This window comes from Sphaerodactylus townsendi, linkage group LG04, assembly GCF_021028975.2.
Source record: "Sphaerodactylus townsendi isolate TG3544 linkage group LG04, MPM_Stown_v2.3, whole genome shotgun sequence".
In the NCBI taxonomy this organism is placed as follows: Eukaryota; Metazoa; Chordata; class Lepidosauria; order Squamata; family Sphaerodactylidae; genus Sphaerodactylus; species Sphaerodactylus townsendi.
In genome coordinates this window covers 33,090,950-33,110,461 of record NC_059428.1, presented here as the reverse complement: position 1 = coordinate 33,110,461, position 19,512 = coordinate 33,090,950, and the positions used below count along the sequence as shown (strand labels likewise).

The window sequence follows — 19,512 nt, the reverse complement described above, 5'->3', positions numbered from 1 at the left end:
CATATCTTTCTTTGCTATCTATTTTTCTTTGTTTTACATGTTTAACCTTTAAATGTTTAAAGTAGGCAAAAGTAGGTTTTTCTGACAGACTGCTTTTACAGCTATAGAAGTCTCCAGACTGAAAAGGCTTGGCAGGCACTTCATGCAAGGCAGAGACAGAAGCCCGCAATCAACCCCTCTAGGATTAGTAGAAGTGCCCATTCATAAAAAAAAAAATCATGTCCTCCAGTTCCAGGGAGAATGATTTTCTGAACCTTTTGTTGATTCAGAGGAGCTAATACTGTTCTATGGCTGAAATATTTATACTCTTAGAAGAGTTGATTATTTTTCTGCCTATTTGAATCTACTGAAAAATTAAACCACTGTGTGAGCTTCTTTGACAGTTTTCAATAAATCTTCTGCTTACTGGGAGAACTCTTTTGCTCAAGTGGTTTAGTTTATTTTTTTTCCTTCTATCTATGAACGTGCAATAAAATGTAGGGTTTTTCAAAACTCTGACCCAATGGTATAAGAATAAAAAGACTAAAATTTCACTGTGGCAATAAAAGAACTCGTAATATTTAATGACCTCCTATTAAATGTCCTTGACAGTGGCATTTCCAGAGACTGTTACAAGCTGCTTTATGTTATAATGTGCTCATTTAATTAAAATTGTTTCTATTTTTCCTAAAGCATCTAAAATTCTATCTTCTCCCTGTGATCTCACCTTTTTCCTTCCTCTCCTATACATTTCCTTACTTCAGTCTATCCCATAGTACCTCTTCCCTACAGTTTCTGTATACATTCTACCTACCATGTACTACTGTCTGTAAAACAAGTGATGGGAAATTGCTAACTTCACAACCCACAATTCACGTCTAAAATTTGAATATAGTACAGTAGGACTTCTTCAGTGTAGTAAACATTAATGCCTTATTCACACCAAAGACTTTTATAAATCAACATATGAAGAAATCTAAGAACATACCTTCATTCCCAATGGCCGTTCCAGAAACGTCCAAATTGGAAGATTTTAACTCTGCACCAGACGGCACAAGATAAGATCCGTCTGTCAGCATAGTTCCTTCTTCCTGACATACTGAAGAATCTTTTAGCGAATAAACAAATTTTTTGGGTCTCCTTTTAAGATTGGAAAATGAGATGGTAGTCAAGCCTGACTTTTTTAGACCTCTGCCATCACCAGCAGCTGTTGATAAAATACCATCTCCAAGAGAGCCAGAGGAAGTCTTAGAATTTTCTTGTGAGTATTTATGATGGCAACTGCTATGAGATTCCAAGAACTCTGCAAAAGTTGTGTTTTCCATCAAGACGGAAGTATTTTTGGGGTCATTTATGACAGAAACTTGCTCAGTCTCACAGCCTTTCACTAGCTTTGGGCTGTTTATCATTTTAACAGGCACTGAAGGATTTTTGGAACCTGGGAGTTTTTCTGGAGAATTAATATTCAATAACTTATGGACATTTATTAGACTTGATGTGTTTAGTATGCACGATTCTAGAGGACTAGCATACTCGCTGATAGTAAATGACATATGATCTTCTGCATTTTTACTGGCATATACATTAGGCGAGCTAGTATAACATGAAGGTACTTTTTCCAGCTGTGTTATTTCAAGACCAGACAAGTCCAACTGAGACCATGCAGAGAGTACAGATGATGGCATGTCTTCTTCTACACATGCATTATTTTGATCCACACAGTGGTTTTGTGTTCTGTTAACTGGAATGACCGCTGTGTGCTCGGAGGAATTTAATGCGGTTTCATATTCCTCTATATTAACATCTTTAGAATCCACATTCACTACATTATTTTCTTGAAGGCTATCATGTTGCGCTTTGTAAGAATATTTATTCTTACTCCATTTGGCTGTTTTCATTTCTGTTTGAAAAGTTTTGCCACTTGCAAGGCATACAGAAAAACTACTTTCAATTCCTCTTGCAGTGTCCGTTTCTTTATGCATCTCTTCATCTTCTAAAACGTTTAGTGACTTTTGGTTTACACTTGTCTTATTGGGAAGTTCGTCTATTCCAAAGCAGCCATTTAATGATTTTCCAAAATCTGCAAATAATAAATACAAAATCTTCAAAATTAAATTTTGTTTGTTAAACAATTGATTAGTCGTTTTGCTGATCATACACTGCAAAAAAATCAATCAAGTATTTAACTCATTAATTGATTACACAGATAATCATGTAATTACTAAAACTACTGTGGTGGGGAAGGTTCTTAAACTGATGATCTTTTATATTTATAGAGATTAGCACTATGTACAGTTTTAGATCATTGTCTTTTTAAAGGAAACAGCCATGTTTATAGTCTATAGAGGTTTTTAAACCATGTAAGTGAAGAATTACAGTAGCATTTCAGTTCAAAACAGACAAACAGGCTAAGTAATTGTGACGAACCTGAAATTCTATGAAGATGTTTCTGGCATGGGGCTAACTGAACTGTCACACAAGGAATTGTAACAGGTATATAAAAGTTCAGATCACCTTATACAATTATCTAATACATGAAAAAATTTGATTTACTATGCAAGTAATAAAAAATAAATGAATAATTACTATAAATGGCAATACTCACTTTGGTTTTTGCTATCGGTTTCTGAACACAGTTCTTCTGTTCCTGCTGTAGACAGTATATTCATCTTGTTCTTAACAACACTTCTCCCACACTTGGGTAAAACACTTTGCATGATCTGAAAACCAAAACGGGGCAGTCATACAAATTACATATGAGTTGAGAGCACTGACTCTCCCTGACGCTTCTTCCCACTCATATGTTTTGTTTAAATTACTTTGTGTATATTGATATGTGCTTTTAATCTTGGTTTAATGGTTTTATTGTTCACTGTCTTGGAGACAAAGTCAGATGCAAAGATGGCTTTAAAATGTCTTAAATAAGTGAATAAATAAAAATAAGACTAACTGGTCACTGTCCTAAGCCTTTCCAATCCTGTGCTTAAGTTTGGGCTGTTAAAAGTTGCAAAAACATCTAAGTAGCACATTAAGTAGCAAATAAATACATTTTGGGGCAAAAAAATTCCCATCACATCACATCTGATCATACAGTTCCAAGAGCAAAGCTTATTCAAAGTGGAAGACAACAGCTGGAAAACTGGACTGTGGAAGATACTGTTCCACAGCCTTTCATTTAAGGCTTATGTAACCATTTATATTCTGTGGTAGGCAGCTAACAGAGATAAAAAGCAGAATAAATTAACTTCCAAGTTCTAAGAAAATGAACAGTTAAAAAGTAATAGCAGAAAATTCACAATATTAAAACTGCAAACAGCAGAAGCAAAAAAATTAGATAAAAAAGCAAGAGAAGTTGCTAAATAAAAATCATCAACCAGTAGCATAAAAAACTACCCAGAATCAATCTCCACGCCAAAGGAGAATAGATATTGTGTAGCGGTTGTAGGGCTTGGACAGATTGTGTAGGGCTTGGACAGATTTATGGAGGAGAAGTCGATCTATGGCTACCAATCTTGATCCTCTTTGATCTGAGATTGCAAATGCCTTAACATATCAGGTGCTCGGGAGCAGCAGCAGAAGGCCATTGCTTTCATATCCTGTATGTGAGCTCCCAAAGGCACCTGGTGGGCCACTGCGAGTATGAGTGCTGGACTAGATGGACTCTGGTCTGTTCCAGCATGCTCTTTCTTACATTCTTATAGGGTTAGTGTGAACTGGAAACTTGGAGACCCACTGAATTCAGTGGGCTTATACTAGAGCAACTTTGCATATGACTGCATGGTTAATTGATAGTTTCTATTGATTTCCCCATCCCACAGCAGACCCCCACCCCCATGTAATTCTTCAGAGTTTCCTGTTGCAGGGAACAGCATCTAATGAAAATCAAGGAGCTGTTGTGGAAGGGGAAGTGAGGAACATTTCACTCTAATGAGGAACATTTTAGTCTGGATCCAACCAACTATCTTGCCTAACCTGCCTCCCTGGGTGGTAGTTGTGAGATGCAGTATGGAAGAACAATGTTGTGAGATGCTTTGAATCTCCACTAGGAAGAAAAATGGGGCATAAATATCTAAAGAAATAAATCAAAAATTGACTGCTTTGCCCTTTTAATTCTTTAAAGATACTCACCAAAGCAAGTCTTTCATTACGTTGCATTTTTCCAGAAGTCGCCTTATCTCCTGTAGCTAACATTCAAACAACATAAACCATTTGTAGTCATGTTGCAACTTGCTTTAACATTTATATCTGTTAAAACTCAGTTCCCCAGCACAGCATTTCATATCAAATGTTTTTTTTTTCAAATTATAGCACAATAACTTTATCTTTACCTATCAGTACTGTTGGGGAAAGCGTAGGGGGTGTAGCCAATGAACTTGACCAAGACATTTCAGGATCTGCTTCTGCTCCCAAGCTTTCAGAAATGCATTTTGGTGTCTGAGTCTAAAACATATCAAAGTAACAGTTTTTAAATTTAAAAAAATCTAAATTATTTTACTCAAATTGTTGAAATAATTGAGTGTAAAAAAACTACCTGAAAAACCTTTGGCGTACAAAGCAAACTTCCATTTAACACTGAAAAATATCAAATCAGACAATAAGTTTTCTGTCCTCTTTTAGGAAGAATATATAATACTTTTAATACAACAAACAATGAAAGACAAAGCTTCATACCAGATTTATTTCCTAGAGGTGTTGCACATATATTTAAAACAGCTGGGCTGAAATATAAAGAAAAAAACTATTACTATTGAAATATAACAAAAAGAAACCCTATCTCAGTGCCACAACTAACTGGATCTCCTATCAGCAACTACAGACTGAATGTGTCAGGACTATTTTGTCACGGGCTCTGCCTGCATATGAGTACAAGATACAACACTGGATGTGACGGTGCAAGAGACAGTTTATTCTGCTGGCTCCAAAGCAGACTAGTGAGATCAGGGTGCCAGAACACTAAAAACAGGCAATCACCATGTACCTTGCAATGAGACAGGTGTTCGAAGGAGGACTGAGTACTTCATTTGAGAGATCCAATTTTGTCCTTGTTGCAGGAACTTCACTAGCTGATCTGCCTGTAGTAAAGACATATAATAATTCAACCAAATTTCTTATATCCCTGCAACCATCAATATTAAAATTAAAAAATAGTTCAGTGCTAGTTTAGTGTATTTAATTTTTACCCAGCCGTTTCGCGACCAACATCAGACTCAGGGGCAGATGACAATCAATAAAATTCACCATTAAATAAAATTCATTGTGCAGACATTTAAAATTCAAGACACCCCTACAGAACTAATGTTAACAATAATTATAGGGAGAACAATCAGGAAAAGAAGGGGAGGAATAAAAAGGAAAGGTAAGAGAAAGGGGAAAAGAAAAGGAAGACAGGGGATTTAGGCTAAAAACCAGGTAGGCTTTTGATCAGCAATTTTCCTTCGACTTGCAGAAGAGATCTGATTTATGCTTTGCTTAACAAATATGTCTCATTGCAATATATTCTTAAATCTCTATACTTTGAAATTATATGTGCAAAGCTGCTCACCTGCTTCTGTTGTGCTCTGATCCACTTCTTTTACTGGAGATTCAAACAGCTGTAAGCTTTTATTCTGATCTTGAAAAGTCATTGGAATTGAAGTTAATTGGCTATTTGTAAACAGCATCTTCTTTGGCATCTTAAAAGTACCTTGATCCAGGCAGCTAGTTTTATACTTATCATCTTCTGATATTTTGCAGTCATAAGGTGAAGCTTCTGAAGTCAGCTCTTCAAACCAGTTGAGACTTATTGGTCCTAAGTCTAAGAAAAGTGATATATTCAGGATTTCCAAAGAAGGAAGGCAACATACTTCATCTCCATATTTTCAAAATGAATGAACTGTTTTTCCAAAAGGCAGGCCAAACCAAACCTACATTGTATTGTCAAAGGCTTTCATGGCCGTATTCAACTGGTTCTGGTGGGTTTTCCGGGCTCCAGAACCAGCCAAACCTACATTATTATGTCATCTTCAATGCTCTAGATCAGGGGTCCCCATCATTTTTCAGCTTGTGGTCATCTTTGAAATTTTAGCACACAGCACTGGTGTAAACACAAAAAGGCTGCTGAAAGGAGGCAAAGCCTGCAACACAGAGGAAGCCAATTGCAGGGGGAAAGGGTTTGTTTTAAAAAAAGTACACTGGGAAGAATAATGAGAGAATAAAGCCAACACTGTGATAGCAGATCCTGCTCAAACAATGCTACTTTAATCTGCCCAGTCAATCAGATCTCCAGTGACCAATCAGAAGTCCTGCTGGGTAAAAGCTCCACTTTCTAAACACACTTGATAGGTGCCACGAAGCTCATGAGCAACACGCTGGTGACCTCTGCCCTAAATTCTATCAATAGAAACTACATAAAGCATGGAGAAGACAAGCAGGTAATTTGTAGACGAGTTGGAAAAGTAGCTAAGCTCCAGCTCAGGAGGCAGGATGAAAATTAATTACATATCGCAAGTCGCTAGTCTTAATTTTGGGAGCCACCATGGTGTAGTGGTTAAGAACGGCGAGTTCTAATGTGGAGACCTGGGTTTGATTCCCCTATCCGCCACATGAAGCCTGCTAGGTGACCTTGGGCCAATCACTGTTCTCTCAGAACTTTCTCAGCCTATGAACAAGTAGACAATGGCAAACCACTTCTGAACATTTCTTTCCTTGAAAATCCTACAGGGTCACCATGAGTCAGGACAAATATGCAAACACACACAGTCTTAATTTGGTAAGTAAACTTACTGACTTCTAGGCTCACCATCTTCACATTTAACAAATACACACAAACACAAATCCTGAGTTATACACATTGATCCTATTTAGTTAAAAAAATTCTGGAATTAGATATCTAACTATTGATAAGCCCTCTTATTCAGGAAATATTGTTCTTAGGTATGTGTAAAGCACCGTTAGGTCACAGCCAATTTATGGCAAGTGCATTGGTTTTTCAAGTTAAGTAGAGCTGGTTTGCCATTCCCTGCCAAGATATGACAAGATTGCGTTATACTATGCCATACTGTTAATGGTTTCCAATTTCAATTATCAAACCAATTTAAATACTGTAAATGGCAGATTTGTTTACATTTAACAGATTGAGGTCACTAACAGCCTCATCGAAAGGGGGGTAAATCTGCTGATGGGAGTGGGGTGGGATCCCATTGGCCGATTTGCCCTCCCCAGAGCACCTGCCCTGGAAGAAGGACAAATCCATCCATGGCCAGCTGCCGCAGCGCCCCCCACCCCCCAACAGTGGGACGCAGTGCTGGACGCTGTGTCAGTGTTTCTTCGCCCCCACCACCAACATAGTGAGAGTAGTCCATGTACTGATTAGGAGGTCATTGTATGTTAAATTGGCTCTTACATCCGAGCCTGATACCATCTGATGGGACTCACCGATCCTCCCTTTGGGAAAGAATTCAATAATGGGTTACTGGGTGCCAACATTAGCACCACAGTTAGTCTCTCACTGCTTTTATAGATTTTAATTAAATTATGATGGTTTTATGATTTTATTTATTACATGTTGTTCACCGCCCAGAGCCCTTCGGGGATAGGGCGGTATAAAAGTCCAATAAATAAATAAATAAATAAATAAATTCTCTTACAAAATTCCCTTTTAAAACAAGCCATGTCCACTTGAATCAAACAATTTTGAGAGATAGGATTATATACTGCAGTAGTCTATGGGTAGTGCTAGCATTTCTTTCAGAGGGCCCAAGTAATTCATGTAAAGGGGTAGAAGGCTTTCACAGCCGGATTCAACTGGTTGTGGTGGGTTTCCTGGGCTGTGTGGGCGTGGTCTGGTGGATCTTGTTCTGAACATTTCGCCTGCACCTGTGGCTGGCATCTTCAGAGGTTCATCACAGAGGGAAGTCTGTTACGCACTGTGTCCCTGGACAAGATGCCAGCCACAGATGCAGGCAAAATGTTAGGAACAAGATCCACTAGACCACAGCCACACAGCCCGGGAAACCCACCACAACCATTTAAAGGGGGTTAAGAAATAGTTTGTCAATGGCACACATATGAAGCTGCCTCATACTGAATCAGGCCATTTGTCCTTTCAGGTCAGTCTTTCTACTCAGACTGGCTCTCCAAGGTCTTAAAAGGAGGTATTTTTCATCACCCCCAGCCTGCTCCTTTTAACTGGAGATGCCAGGGATTGAACCTGGGACCTGCTGCATTCAAAGCAGATGCTCTTCCACTAAGCTGCAGCCCTATCACACTGCTGGCATTACTGACCTTGGAATTTAGTTTCATATTCAGTTTCTGGCCATTCCACTTTAAAAAATAAAAGGTTACAGGGCTGGAAAACACCTCTGTGTAAGATCTTGGGAGACCCTCTGCCAATTGGCATAGACCAGTGCAGCTAGCTACATCAGTGGCCTCACTTACATGTAGTGGCATTACCTAGTCCCGTGGTGGTGAACCTATGGCACTCCAGATGTTCATGAACTACAATTCCCATCAGCCCCTGCCAGCATGGCCAATGAACATCTGGAGTGCCATAGGCATGGCCATGAACATCTGGAGTGCCATAGGTTTGCCACCACCACAAACTAATTAAACTCATGTTTCAATTTAAAACATGTTTTGCTCTGAAATTATTATTTATTCCTCACATAGGATCATCGGTGTACCTGGTACTTTACTGTGTACGTAAAGGAATTCCATAGAAGCAGAAATTGAATCCTTTACACCATTGAATCCTTTACACTCTGCCTCCCTTAAGAAAAACTTCTCCCCCCCAGGTTTGTGCGGAAAGGTGCGGTGAAAAGCAGAAATGAGGGCAGGGGCGTCAATATTTTCGGAATAGACCCATTGATTATACCCAGAGGAATATCCCACCCAAGAGACTAAATATTGCAAGCGTTTGCGATTAAAACGAGAGTCCAGGATGGCGTCAATTTCGTAATGCTTGTGGCCATCAATTATAGTCGGCGGGGGTCTCTCCGGCGGGTCGTGCCAGGCATCGGAAACGGGAGCCTCCTTGAGCAAACTAGAATGAAAGACAGGATGGATATTACTTAGAGAATTAGGCAGGTCCAATCGGGCAGTGACATCATTAATCACTTTAGTAATCTTAAAAGGTCCCACGAATCTTTTGCCCAGTTTTGAAAATTTATGTACGTCTCTGAGATTTTTGGTAGACAAATACACCCAGGCGCCCACACGTAAAGGGAAATCCAAGCGGTGCTTATCCGCTTGAAGTTTTTGGGAGTCTTTAGCCTGCTGTAAGGCGGTCTGGACCGTTTTCCACCCCTCGGCCAGAGATGAAATCCACTGTTGGAACTCCGGAGGATTCAACGCTTCGCATGAGTAGTTCGCGGCAACGGAGGGAAGGATCGGCCAGACACAATTTGAAGGGTTTTTTTTTGTACTGCTATGAACCGCATTATTATAGGCATTATTCTGCAAACGGAATTAACTTCGCACCAATTGTCTTGGTGGTAGTTGGTGTAACAACGTAAATACTGCTCCAGGGTTCTGTTAGTTCTCTCCGACTCACCGTCACTTTGAGCGTGGTAGGCGGCAATTGCCGGGGCGGCCCCCAACAAGCCCAGCAAAGCTTTCCAGAACTTTGGAATGAATTGGGGCCCGCGGTCGGAGACCACCTTAGCGGAGTGTAGGCGATAAATATGCTTCTGAATGAACAGGCAAAGCTAACTTAGGAGCGGAGGGGATGGAAGCACATGGGATGAAATGGGCTTGTTTAGAAAATAAGTCCACCACCACCCACAAGACCGTGTTGCCTTGACTTTCTGGCAAATCCGTAATAAAATCCATGGAGATGACTTCCCAGGGGCGGGAGGCCACCGGGAGAGGCTTCAACAGACCATGGGGTTTTCCCGGAACAGATTTGGCTTCCGCACAAACAGAGCAACCTTTGATATATGTCTCAATGTCTTTGCGCATCGCGCGCCACCAAAATTGACGGCGGGCCAAATGCAGAGTCTTAAAGGAAGCCAAAATGTCCAGCCGAGCGGGCATCATGACAGGCCTCGAGAACCTGCTTACCCGGAGGGAGGCAAGTACCAACAATCCCCCACCGCCAAACACCATTCTCCAGGCGTAATTGGGAGTCACCTTCCTCCGCTGGTGGCTCGCGCAGCCCGGCCTCCTCGAGTTCTCGTGAGGGAAAGGAGAGACCAGGCTGGGAATGGGTGGAGAAGGAGGAGTGGATGTCTGAGATCGAAAGTGACAGCCAGCCCCAATTGGGAGGGGAGAGAACAGCAAGGATATCCCGTAAGGCAGCTCCACCCTCCCGGCAGGCGCGAGAGCGCATCAGCCAGTTTATTGGTTTTTCCGGGGAAAAAATGGACAGTGAAAGAGAAACGAGAAAAGAAATCGGCCCAACGGAGTTGTTTTGCGGACATCTTGAGGGTGGAAAGGGCGGCCAAGTTCTTGTGATCGACCAAACTTGAAAGGTGTTTAGCCCCCTCCAGCCAGTGGCCAAGTGGAAAGTGCTACTTTGATGGCGCAGTCTCTTTATCCCCTACAGTCCAGTTGAGCTCAGCACCGGAGAATTTCTTTGATAAATAAGCACACGGAACCAGCTCTATCATCTTTATTTCTCTGCAACAGGGCTGCACCAAGCGCTTTGTCTGAGGCATCCACGTGAACCACAACAGGAAGATCGGGGTTAGGGTGTTTGAGGATAGGGTGGGGAGTAAAAGCTGATTTTGCATGTTGAAAGGCTGTCTGACATTCTTTAGACCAGGAAAGGGCCCCGGGCTTGGCAGCCTGTGGGTCTTACCTCTTAGTGCGTAAGAGGTCTGTGGAGTGGGAGAGTCAGTTGAGCGAATTGGGGTATAAAGTCACGATAGAAATTAGCAAACCCTAGGAAAGATTGGAGTTCCTTCCGATTGGTAGGGGCAGGCCATTGGAGGACTGCTTCAATCTTAGCAGGATCCATTTTTGCCCCTCGGAAGAGATGCGGTAACCCAATAGTCGATAGAGGTTTGGTGGAGACAACGTTTAGAAAGTTTGGCAAAGAGGGAGTTGTTGAGCAAGCGTTGTGATACTGCCAGAACCAAGGTTTCATGCTCCTCCATGGTTTGTGAATAAATTAAAACATCATCTAAGTACACCACTACTCCCTTGTATAATAAATCATGTAGAACTTCGTTGATAAGGGCCATAAAAGCTCCGGGGGCCCCACTTAACCCGAATGGCATTATTAAGTATTCATACTGTCCAAATTTCGTGTTAAATGCAGTCAAATGTTCATAGCCTTCCGCAATCCTGACCCTGTAGTAAGCTTCTCTTAAGTCCAACTTAGTAAAATGCGTCCCTTGCCCAATGCATCTAAAAGGTCCTTGATTAATGGCAAAGGGTATTTATTGGACAGGGAAACCGCATTGAGTCCTCGGTAATCCGTGCAGAGCCTTAAAGACCCGTCCTTTTTTTTAACAAATAATACAGGAGCAGCATGTGTGTGTTTGGTAGCTCGTCGTATGAACCCGCGAGCAAGGTTCTTGTCTAAGAAGGCACGAAGTTCCTTCTCCTCATTGGGACTCATGCGGTAGATTCTACCCTTGGGCAGTTGAGCCCCTGGCTGTAATACGATTTTGCAGTCAGTGTCTCTATGGGGTGGCAATTGATCGCATTCTTGCTCCTGAAATACTCTGGCTAAATCTTGGTAAGCCGGTGGAATGCCGGTAGATTCGGGAGCAATTAGAGCGTGCACCGCTGACGAAGCCAGGGGGGGTATGTCATTAGGAGGTGAGTTTTCCCCCCAATTAATGTGTTCTCCGCAGGGAGGGTCAGTAAATTCTAAGATTCTTTCTTTCCAAATGAATTTTGGTTCATGCAACAACAACCATGGCATGCCCAGGACTATGGAGTGTTTGGCCACCGGCGCCAGAATAAAACTAATTTTCTCCCAATGGTCAGCGCAGCGGAGGAGGACCGGTTGCGTTTTGAACTGGGCCGGTCCTTCGGCCCCGAGAGGGCTGCCGTCCATTTGGGTGAACGGTATGGGCTTAGCCAGGGGGACTCGGTCTAGTCCAAGTTCCTCCGCCACCTGGGGTGGCGCATTAAACAATGGGAGCACCCAGAATCTACAAGGGCTGAGGCTATAATAATGCAGTATGCTTAGCGGGGTTGGCCAGAATCGCTTTGAATCGTAATGGGAGCGCTGCCTTCACTCACCGCATCTGGAGTCGAACCCATATCCATGGGGCTGAAGAGAGGCAAACAGCTGCTTCCCCCTCTTCTGGGTCGCCTTCGGTAACTGCCTTAGACGAGCCCGTTGGGGGTGGCCCGGATTTGCGTGGTGGCTTGGCAGATGGGGTGCGCGCGGCCGGAGCGGTTGGCTTCTGTTTTTTCGGGCAGTTGGCAGCTAGATGACCCGGTCCTCCGCAGTAAAGACACAATCCCAGACGGCGACGGGCGCTCGGAGGTGGTTTCGGTAGAGGCTGCTGGGCTTGGCTTGCGAGTCGCAGCGGTGGTCGTAAATGTGGCGGGTTTTGGGCGTGGGCCCCGGCACGAGCGTAATCCAAACGAAAGACGCCACTTGAGATCCTAATTCGATCGAATCAGCAATAGTGCGGGGGATCCGAATAAGGAACACCGCTTTCACGCGGTTTGCCGTCGACGGCATCGAGAAGTATTCACATTTCATGCGCTCCAGGCCACTCAGGAGAGTCGAGCAGCCGCCGCCTGCCACACGAAATTCACGGGCAAATTCGGCAAAGGAGCGGTTGCCTTGCTGAATAGATTTGATGGTGCGGATGGCTTCATTTTCAGCACCCGGATCTTGGAGGCGAGCCCTTAAGACTTGGAGGAACGCAGGCACCCTGCGAGTATCCTCCCCTTGCAGATCAAAAGAGTCACAAACCAGTCGGCTGCCGCTCCATCCAAGACGGAACCGATGTCCCGTATTTTTTCGCGTTCAGACCGGTACAAATCGTCATAGTCCTCCATGTGGGCATCGAGTTGTAGGATGAAGTAGGGGAGTTTGGAAGCGGTCCCATTGAAACGGGCAGGTATTGGAGGTCTGTAATATCCTCTCTCCACGGCCCTTGGCGCCCGCTGGGGCGGCGGTTGCGCAGGTTGAGGCAGCGGCGCAGGGAGGGCCGGAATCGGCGGAGGTGGGGGCACCAACGCCGGCGCCGCTGGTGTTCTGGTGGGAGCAGGTCTTTGGAAGGTGGCAGATGCGCGAGTAGCAGGACCCAGCAGCGTCGCCCCTCTGGCGTTGGCTGTACCAGTGACAGCGTAGACTCCAACTTGGGGCATCTTGTCCTGCTGCTTCTTCAGCTCCTTTCCAAGGCGCTAAGTCTCTCTCCTTGCGAGTCCAAAGGCATCCTGGTGAGCATGCAAAGCTGCTTTCTCCCGTTCCAGTTTGGCCAGTTAGCCTCGTTGAATAGCTGCAGTTAGTTCACTTTATGCGTCGCATGGCCTTAACGCTTTCGCGTTGACGCTCTAAGTCCAGTTTGGAGTGTTCCAGGACCTTATCATGGACTGATAGATTCTGCATATATTGCGTTGCAGCGCGTCTTTGGCACGGTCCAATCTTCGAGTTGGATTTCTTTTGCTGCTGTTCCCGGTCTTTTTGCAGGTTTTCACGCTCTTATGCAGCTGCTCCCGTTCCTTCTTCCCATAGCTGGCGTTCACGGGCCCATGCTTCCTGGAGCATCTCGCGAGGCGGCCCACCTCCTCATCCCAGCTATCTTTTGACGGGAGGGGGCATAGATCCGGATGGGCAAGCAGACTGTATGCGGATTACTCTTCATCAGCATGCAGCAACTCGTGTCAACCGGCGGCTCCACGGTGGGCGTCAGGTGCAACTGCTGATCCGGGATCTGGGGGGTCCGATCGGAAGCTGGTACGGATACCCCTCCCAATCCCCGATATAGTCCCGGTTTCACCGGTGGTCTTAGGACGGGCCCCAGTGCTATGCCATGGTGGATTCTTGGGAGCATCACCAAAATACGAGTCCAAGAATCGTTCAATGGACTCCTGTGTTGCCGCATGAAAGGTGGTCAGGCCCGTCTCCTCCGTGACAGGTTGCATCTGAGGGTTGTACTCCACACGGAAACGGGCAGATATCCGATCCACAGGCGCTCGATCCATAGACAGCGCCCCAAACGACTCATGCAAGTCCACATGATCGTCTCCTTGTCCCTCGTCCCAACGGAGTAAGGGAAGACTCGTGTTGATACGAGGACGGGAAAGAGTTACCAGCGAGACCCGTTCTCCCGCCGGTTCCTCCAAATCCATAAGGGAAAGCTCGGAGCCCTCTTTGGGGCTTCACTCGCAACCGCTACAGATTCAGGGAATTATTCAACTCTCTCCATGCCGAGACACTTCAGAGGTCCGCTGCAGTGGGAAGATAGATGAACTAGGATTCCTGCCACAATGTAAGGAATTCCATAGAAGCAGAAATAAAAGGCTTTTTGGTGTAAAAGACCGTTTATTCAGACATCCTAGAAAGCTCACGTCATTACCGCGACGTGGCAGGAATAGAGTCTCCCGCCAGAAGCACAGGTTATAACTCTGTCCATCCCATCCCCCCTCCCGGATTCCCATGGGAACGGAGTTCTCATCTCTCTCGCAGAGATAAGGTCTCCGCCAGAGTCTCCGCCGCAGATGCTGGCCCATCGCCCGGGTTATGGAATTCAGTCAAGGCCAGTCGGCTGTCCTGAACATCAACACCATTGAATCCTTTACAGCCTGTGCACTAGATACAAATGATAATGGGAATGTTGCTGCAATTGTTAAGCCAAAGACTCTGTAAATTACTTAAATGTCTCATTCACTGATGGCACTGCATGGATTGTCCAAATTACAAGGACTTCATGTCCTAGGTTACAATGCAATCCATACACCACTCTCTCAGGCACACTCAGAAGTCTGTGAAGCTATTAATAATTGTGCGTAGGCTGCTGCCTTTGTGCAACTCTAGTTCAATCTTGTTGTTATCTGTCCTCAGAGAAATCTCTTCGTTGTAATTTCCTTGCAGATGTTAACAAACATGATCTGCAGAACCCATCGGCAGCACGCTCCTCAACAACCAACTGAGCCATCCTTCAAATGCCATCATCCAAAATTCCCACTACATACTTTGATATGTTTGGTCTATTATTGCATGAGCATCTGTCAGCTCATTGTTACACGAATTTTTAAAAATATACTGCCAGGAACAACTGTGGTAAAAAAAATGTGCATAAAGGAAAGAATTTGCTTTAATTTTTAATCAAGTACACAATATATGGATGGATAAATGATTTATGACAAAGATTAGCACAAAAATAGGTACAGTGCCACAAATATTTACATAACAAGCTATGATTCATAGTGCCCATCACTAAGTTTTACAAATTCAAGTGGTACCTGATTCACTGCATCGCATTCTGAATATTTCGAAGAAACATGATCTTCCCTCAGATGTGGGAACATTCTTCTTATCCATAGCATCACTGGTATTGTTAGGTAAACCTGGAAAATTACATACTGCGCTCAGACATATTTATCGTATAGTATTTTATTTGGCAAGCACTAGGAATTTTCTCGTCCTTTTCTAAATGCAAATTACTGTTGTCCTGTCTCACCAAAACTCTCAAACATGATTTGTTATGGCTGCACCTATATTAGTTATAATGAACCATAAGCCAGGCAATCTCCTAAAACCGTGGTGGCGAACCTTTGGCACTCCAGATGTTATGGACTACAATTCCCATCAGCCCCTTTCAGCATGGCCAATTGGCCATGCTGGAAGGGGCTGATGGGAATTGTAGTCTATAACATCTGGAGTGCCAAAGGTTCGCCACCACTGCCCTAAAATATGACAGCAGGTTAAGGAACAGACAAAACTATGCAATTAGTATACAAAAGTGAGTTATACCCAGTGACACTGAATAACAAACACTTAACGGATTCTTCAATGAAAAATACTTTTACAGCTGAATAGTAGATGGACTGCCCAATCCAAAGGGGGAAAGGGCTGTGGAGCAGCATCCAGCAGTAGCACCGCCCCATTGCTCCCAAGGAGCCAATCAGAAGCATGGGTGCCAGGGAAAAAGAAAAATTCCTTTCTTCCCCAGGAAAGCCTATAACAAAAAATGACTTATGTGCCACTTTTTTCGTGGCATAAGTCTGTGGTGCTGGGAGGGGGTGTTCCTGCCTAAAATTGCCTCTGGGAATGCCTCCCCCCCCCCTCAACATCAGCATTTGAAGTGGTAGCCAGCTTCTAGGTTTGGGCACTGCAGCAATCAATCACCAGGGTAAGTCCCTCGATGCCACAGTCTGTGCCACTTTGCATGGTGCTTGACACAAACACCAGCACAACCTTTCCACCACTTCCAATGCTGCTTCAATCCCCCCACCCCACCCCACCCCACCTCTTTGGATTACAGAGTTAGTTCCTGTGACACAGGAACTGCGATAATTATCTGATAATAATTCCAAAGAATAATAATTTTTAATAGTTATGTTTTCACAGCACCTTATATATATTATCAAAATAACTCTCCCAATTGCCCTGTGAAGAATGCTAATACTTATTCTCATTATGCAAATATGAGAGCTGATAGAACAATGGCTTGCTTAAAACCATTTAATAAATTTATGGCCAAGAAGACATTTGCGGTCTTCCAGTTCTGAAACAACTTGAACAAAATTCACTTAAGTGGTTTACCAAAAGTGCAAAGCATTATTAGGATGATGAGCGACACCCTTTAAACCAGAGTATCAAGCAGTATATCAAATTTATTGCAGGATGCTAGGACAGAATAACTGATGGACCAGAGCTATTGCCTCAACAGCACCTACCATGGTCCTACAAATACATAAATACCGTAGAAAAGGCAAACCAAAATGATCAAGGAACTGGGATAGTTTCCATTTTGAGAAAAGATGAAAAAGTTCAAGTTATTTTAGTTCAAAAAAAGACAATGAAACTTTTTATAAAAATGATTTTCCAGGTGCCTGGCATGGGAGTAGAATGCACTTATGCACTGCCTTGAAATATCATTAAGTTTTAAAAAACCCTACAGAAGTCAGAATAGTGTCAACTGCTTAAAATGAACAGTTGGCTATACACCTTGGAATGAATTACATTTGACAATCAGTGAGCACAATCATTAGAGTGTTAGACTGTCTCTAGGGAAAGTCTTGTTCTAAATATTTGATGTTAATAAAAACTCATTGGGATTTCTTTGGGTAGTCATTTTCTCTTGGCTTAACCTGTTCTCAGGGTAAAATGGAAGAGGAGAGAATTATGTACAATGCCTTGTGTTCCAAAGAGGAAGGGCAGGTTTAAGGTACATAAAATGAATAAAATAAAACTCGTTTTCTATTTAGAAACCCAACAGAGAACAGGTTAAGCTCAACTTGTTGTTTTTTTCTCAACAGGCTAACTGCTGGTCTTATTGAATAGTACTCCTATTTCATGAGGAACCACTACAACATAGTATTGTATCATCCAGATGCTTTTTGTTACAAGCAACACATTGGAAGGTGAAAGAAAGGAACCACCTGCAGTGGCCCATTACCTCTGTCTGTGGTATAAAAACATGATTAAACAATATGGTGCTCTAGCCCTTTTTCCATTCAATCCCATATGCAATCTTAGTGACCATCACCATAAACTGTGCAATTAATTTCATAAACTGATTTTGCATGTTCTGTACAGAATTGCTCTGTCCTAAACTTCTTTATGTCAAGTAAGGTTGTATAAACCTCCTTCACTAACCCCACTAATGTTTTATGTTTTTCTTTACCCTTTCCTTATAGACAATGTGTTCAGCACCTCAAATTATTTCATCTACACCTGGCCTTTCTCCCCAGTGATAACCCAAAGCAGCTTCCATTGTTCTCTTTGCCTCCATTTTTATCTTCACAAAAACACAGTGAGGTAGGTCAGAGTGTGCAACTTGTCCTGGGTCACCCAGCATGCTTCCATAATAGAGGGGGGGTTTGAGTGTGGGTCCCCCAGATTCTAGTCCTCCAGCTACTACACTGCACTTTGGTAACCCTTTATTTTGATCTTTTAAGGATCTTCACATACATGTGCATCACCCAACTAACTACATAACCCTTCCCAATGCATTTCTGTTACGAGTTTCCACTCTATGTAACCAAATACTTTCCCCAAACATTTCAATCACACCACAGATACTCCGAACATGAGGAGGAAGAGAAGAAGGGTTTGGATTTAGACTCAAAGGGGCTTACAAACTCCTTTCCTTTCCCCTCTCACAACAAACACCTGTGAGGTAGGTGGGGCTGAGAGAGCTCTGAAGAACTGTGACTAGCCCAAGGTCACCCAGCTGGCACGTGTTGGAGCGCACAACCTAATCTGGTTTGCCAGATAAGCCTCCACAGTTCAAGTGGCAGAGCAGAGAATCAAACCCGGTTCTCCAGATTAGAGTGCACCTGCTCTTCACCGCTACACCACGCTGGCTCTCCAAGCTGAAAGGCTGTCTGTCCCCCACTCTGGTGCGATCTCGTATTTAGGCTGAAAGTCTTGTTTATGGACAACACACCGTTCAATGTAATGGCAAGTCTATTACCCAAAGTAGCCTTTTTATCTAAAGAGTGGAGGGTCTATTACCCAAAGTAGCCTTCTTAACTAAAGGGGGTTGGGGTGTCAGTTTCCTCACTTCACTCGAAAGAGCAAGACCCCCCTGAGGGGACCCCCCTCCCCCTTTAGTGATCACAGGCCCCGTCCCTTTCATGGTACAGCCCTTTCCTTTGCTATTGACTGTCCTGAGGTGGAAGGAGCCACCCACAGAGGTAGAGAACTTCACAGAAAGATCCAGTTGGAGGAGAAGAAACCCCCAAATGTGAAACTACCAAGTAGTGCAACGGCGAAACAAGCATAAATAGATAAACAAACGAATGGGAAAGCCTAGACTGACCAGCCTCCGTGTTGCGCCAGGAACCGAATTTCTATTCTCAAAATACAAATTCCGGCGCCGAATGTCGCACACGCCTGCGCAGTGATGAGAAAAGCAGAGGCTTCTCTTCCACTTCGTCCCGTGGAAACGTGTACAGGGCTGCAAATGCAGCCAAGCGGTCTCTGCTGGGGACGCAAATGGAAGAAAGTCGGAGGAAGATTTGTGAAGAAAGAAGATGGGCAACCACCACTTCCCGCCAGGAAATCTTGAGCCAGGCAGAGCATGTTTACGATTCACCCCAGGAATCATGGGACTTGTAGTTCTGTGTATGGATACGCTTAACAAGTTGCGGTGGGGGAGTTGCAACGCGCAGGCACACACATCTGACCGAGGCACCAAAAGCCAGAGTTTCTCAAGGGTTGTTGCATGAAACTTGGATACTGCATGCACTGTCCTCCAGCCAATTACAAAGTTACCACAGTTTTTTTTTCACTGCGTCCAATAGTATCCAAGCTGCACTGGATCTTTTAAATTTCCGTATTGAAATACATTGTGGGGTCAAATCTGAAGAGAGGCAAGGAACCCAAAAAAATCTTCCAGCTCTGTAGTTCTTTTTTTTAAAGAGTCCTTTACAGGTACGATATATAATACACATTTTCCCCTTCAACTG

At 43.6% G+C, this 19,512-nt stretch overlaps 1 protein-coding gene across 2 annotated transcripts in view; it reads right to left on the bottom strand.

Moving 5' to 3' along the window:
- The window catches only part of BRCA2 (BRCA2 DNA repair associated), a 46,519-nt gene extending 27,433 nt beyond the window's left edge, over positions 1 to 19,086 (bottom strand). For both annotated transcript variants that reach the window (XM_048492613.1, XM_048492614.1), the window contains exons 1-10: positions 18,864 to 19,086; positions 15,337 to 15,441; positions 5,522 to 5,773; positions 4,958 to 5,051; positions 4,651 to 4,697; positions 4,511 to 4,551; positions 4,308 to 4,419; positions 4,108 to 4,163; positions 2,585 to 2,699; positions 968 to 2,059 (exon numbers count right to left, since the gene is read on the bottom strand). In XM_048492613.1, the coding sequence (XP_048348570.1) occupies positions 968 to 2,059; positions 2,585 to 2,699; positions 4,108 to 4,163; positions 4,308 to 4,419; positions 4,511 to 4,551; positions 4,651 to 4,697; positions 4,958 to 5,051; positions 5,522 to 5,773; positions 15,337 to 15,415 (1,888 nt within the window). In that variant the 5' untranslated portion in view covers positions 15,416 to 15,441; positions 18,864 to 19,086. The remainder of the gene's footprint in view (positions 1 to 967; positions 2,060 to 2,584; positions 2,700 to 4,107; positions 4,164 to 4,307; positions 4,420 to 4,510; positions 4,552 to 4,650; positions 4,698 to 4,957; positions 5,052 to 5,521; positions 5,774 to 15,336; positions 15,442 to 18,863) is intronic.
- Positions 19,087 to 19,512: the final 426 nt, after the last annotated feature.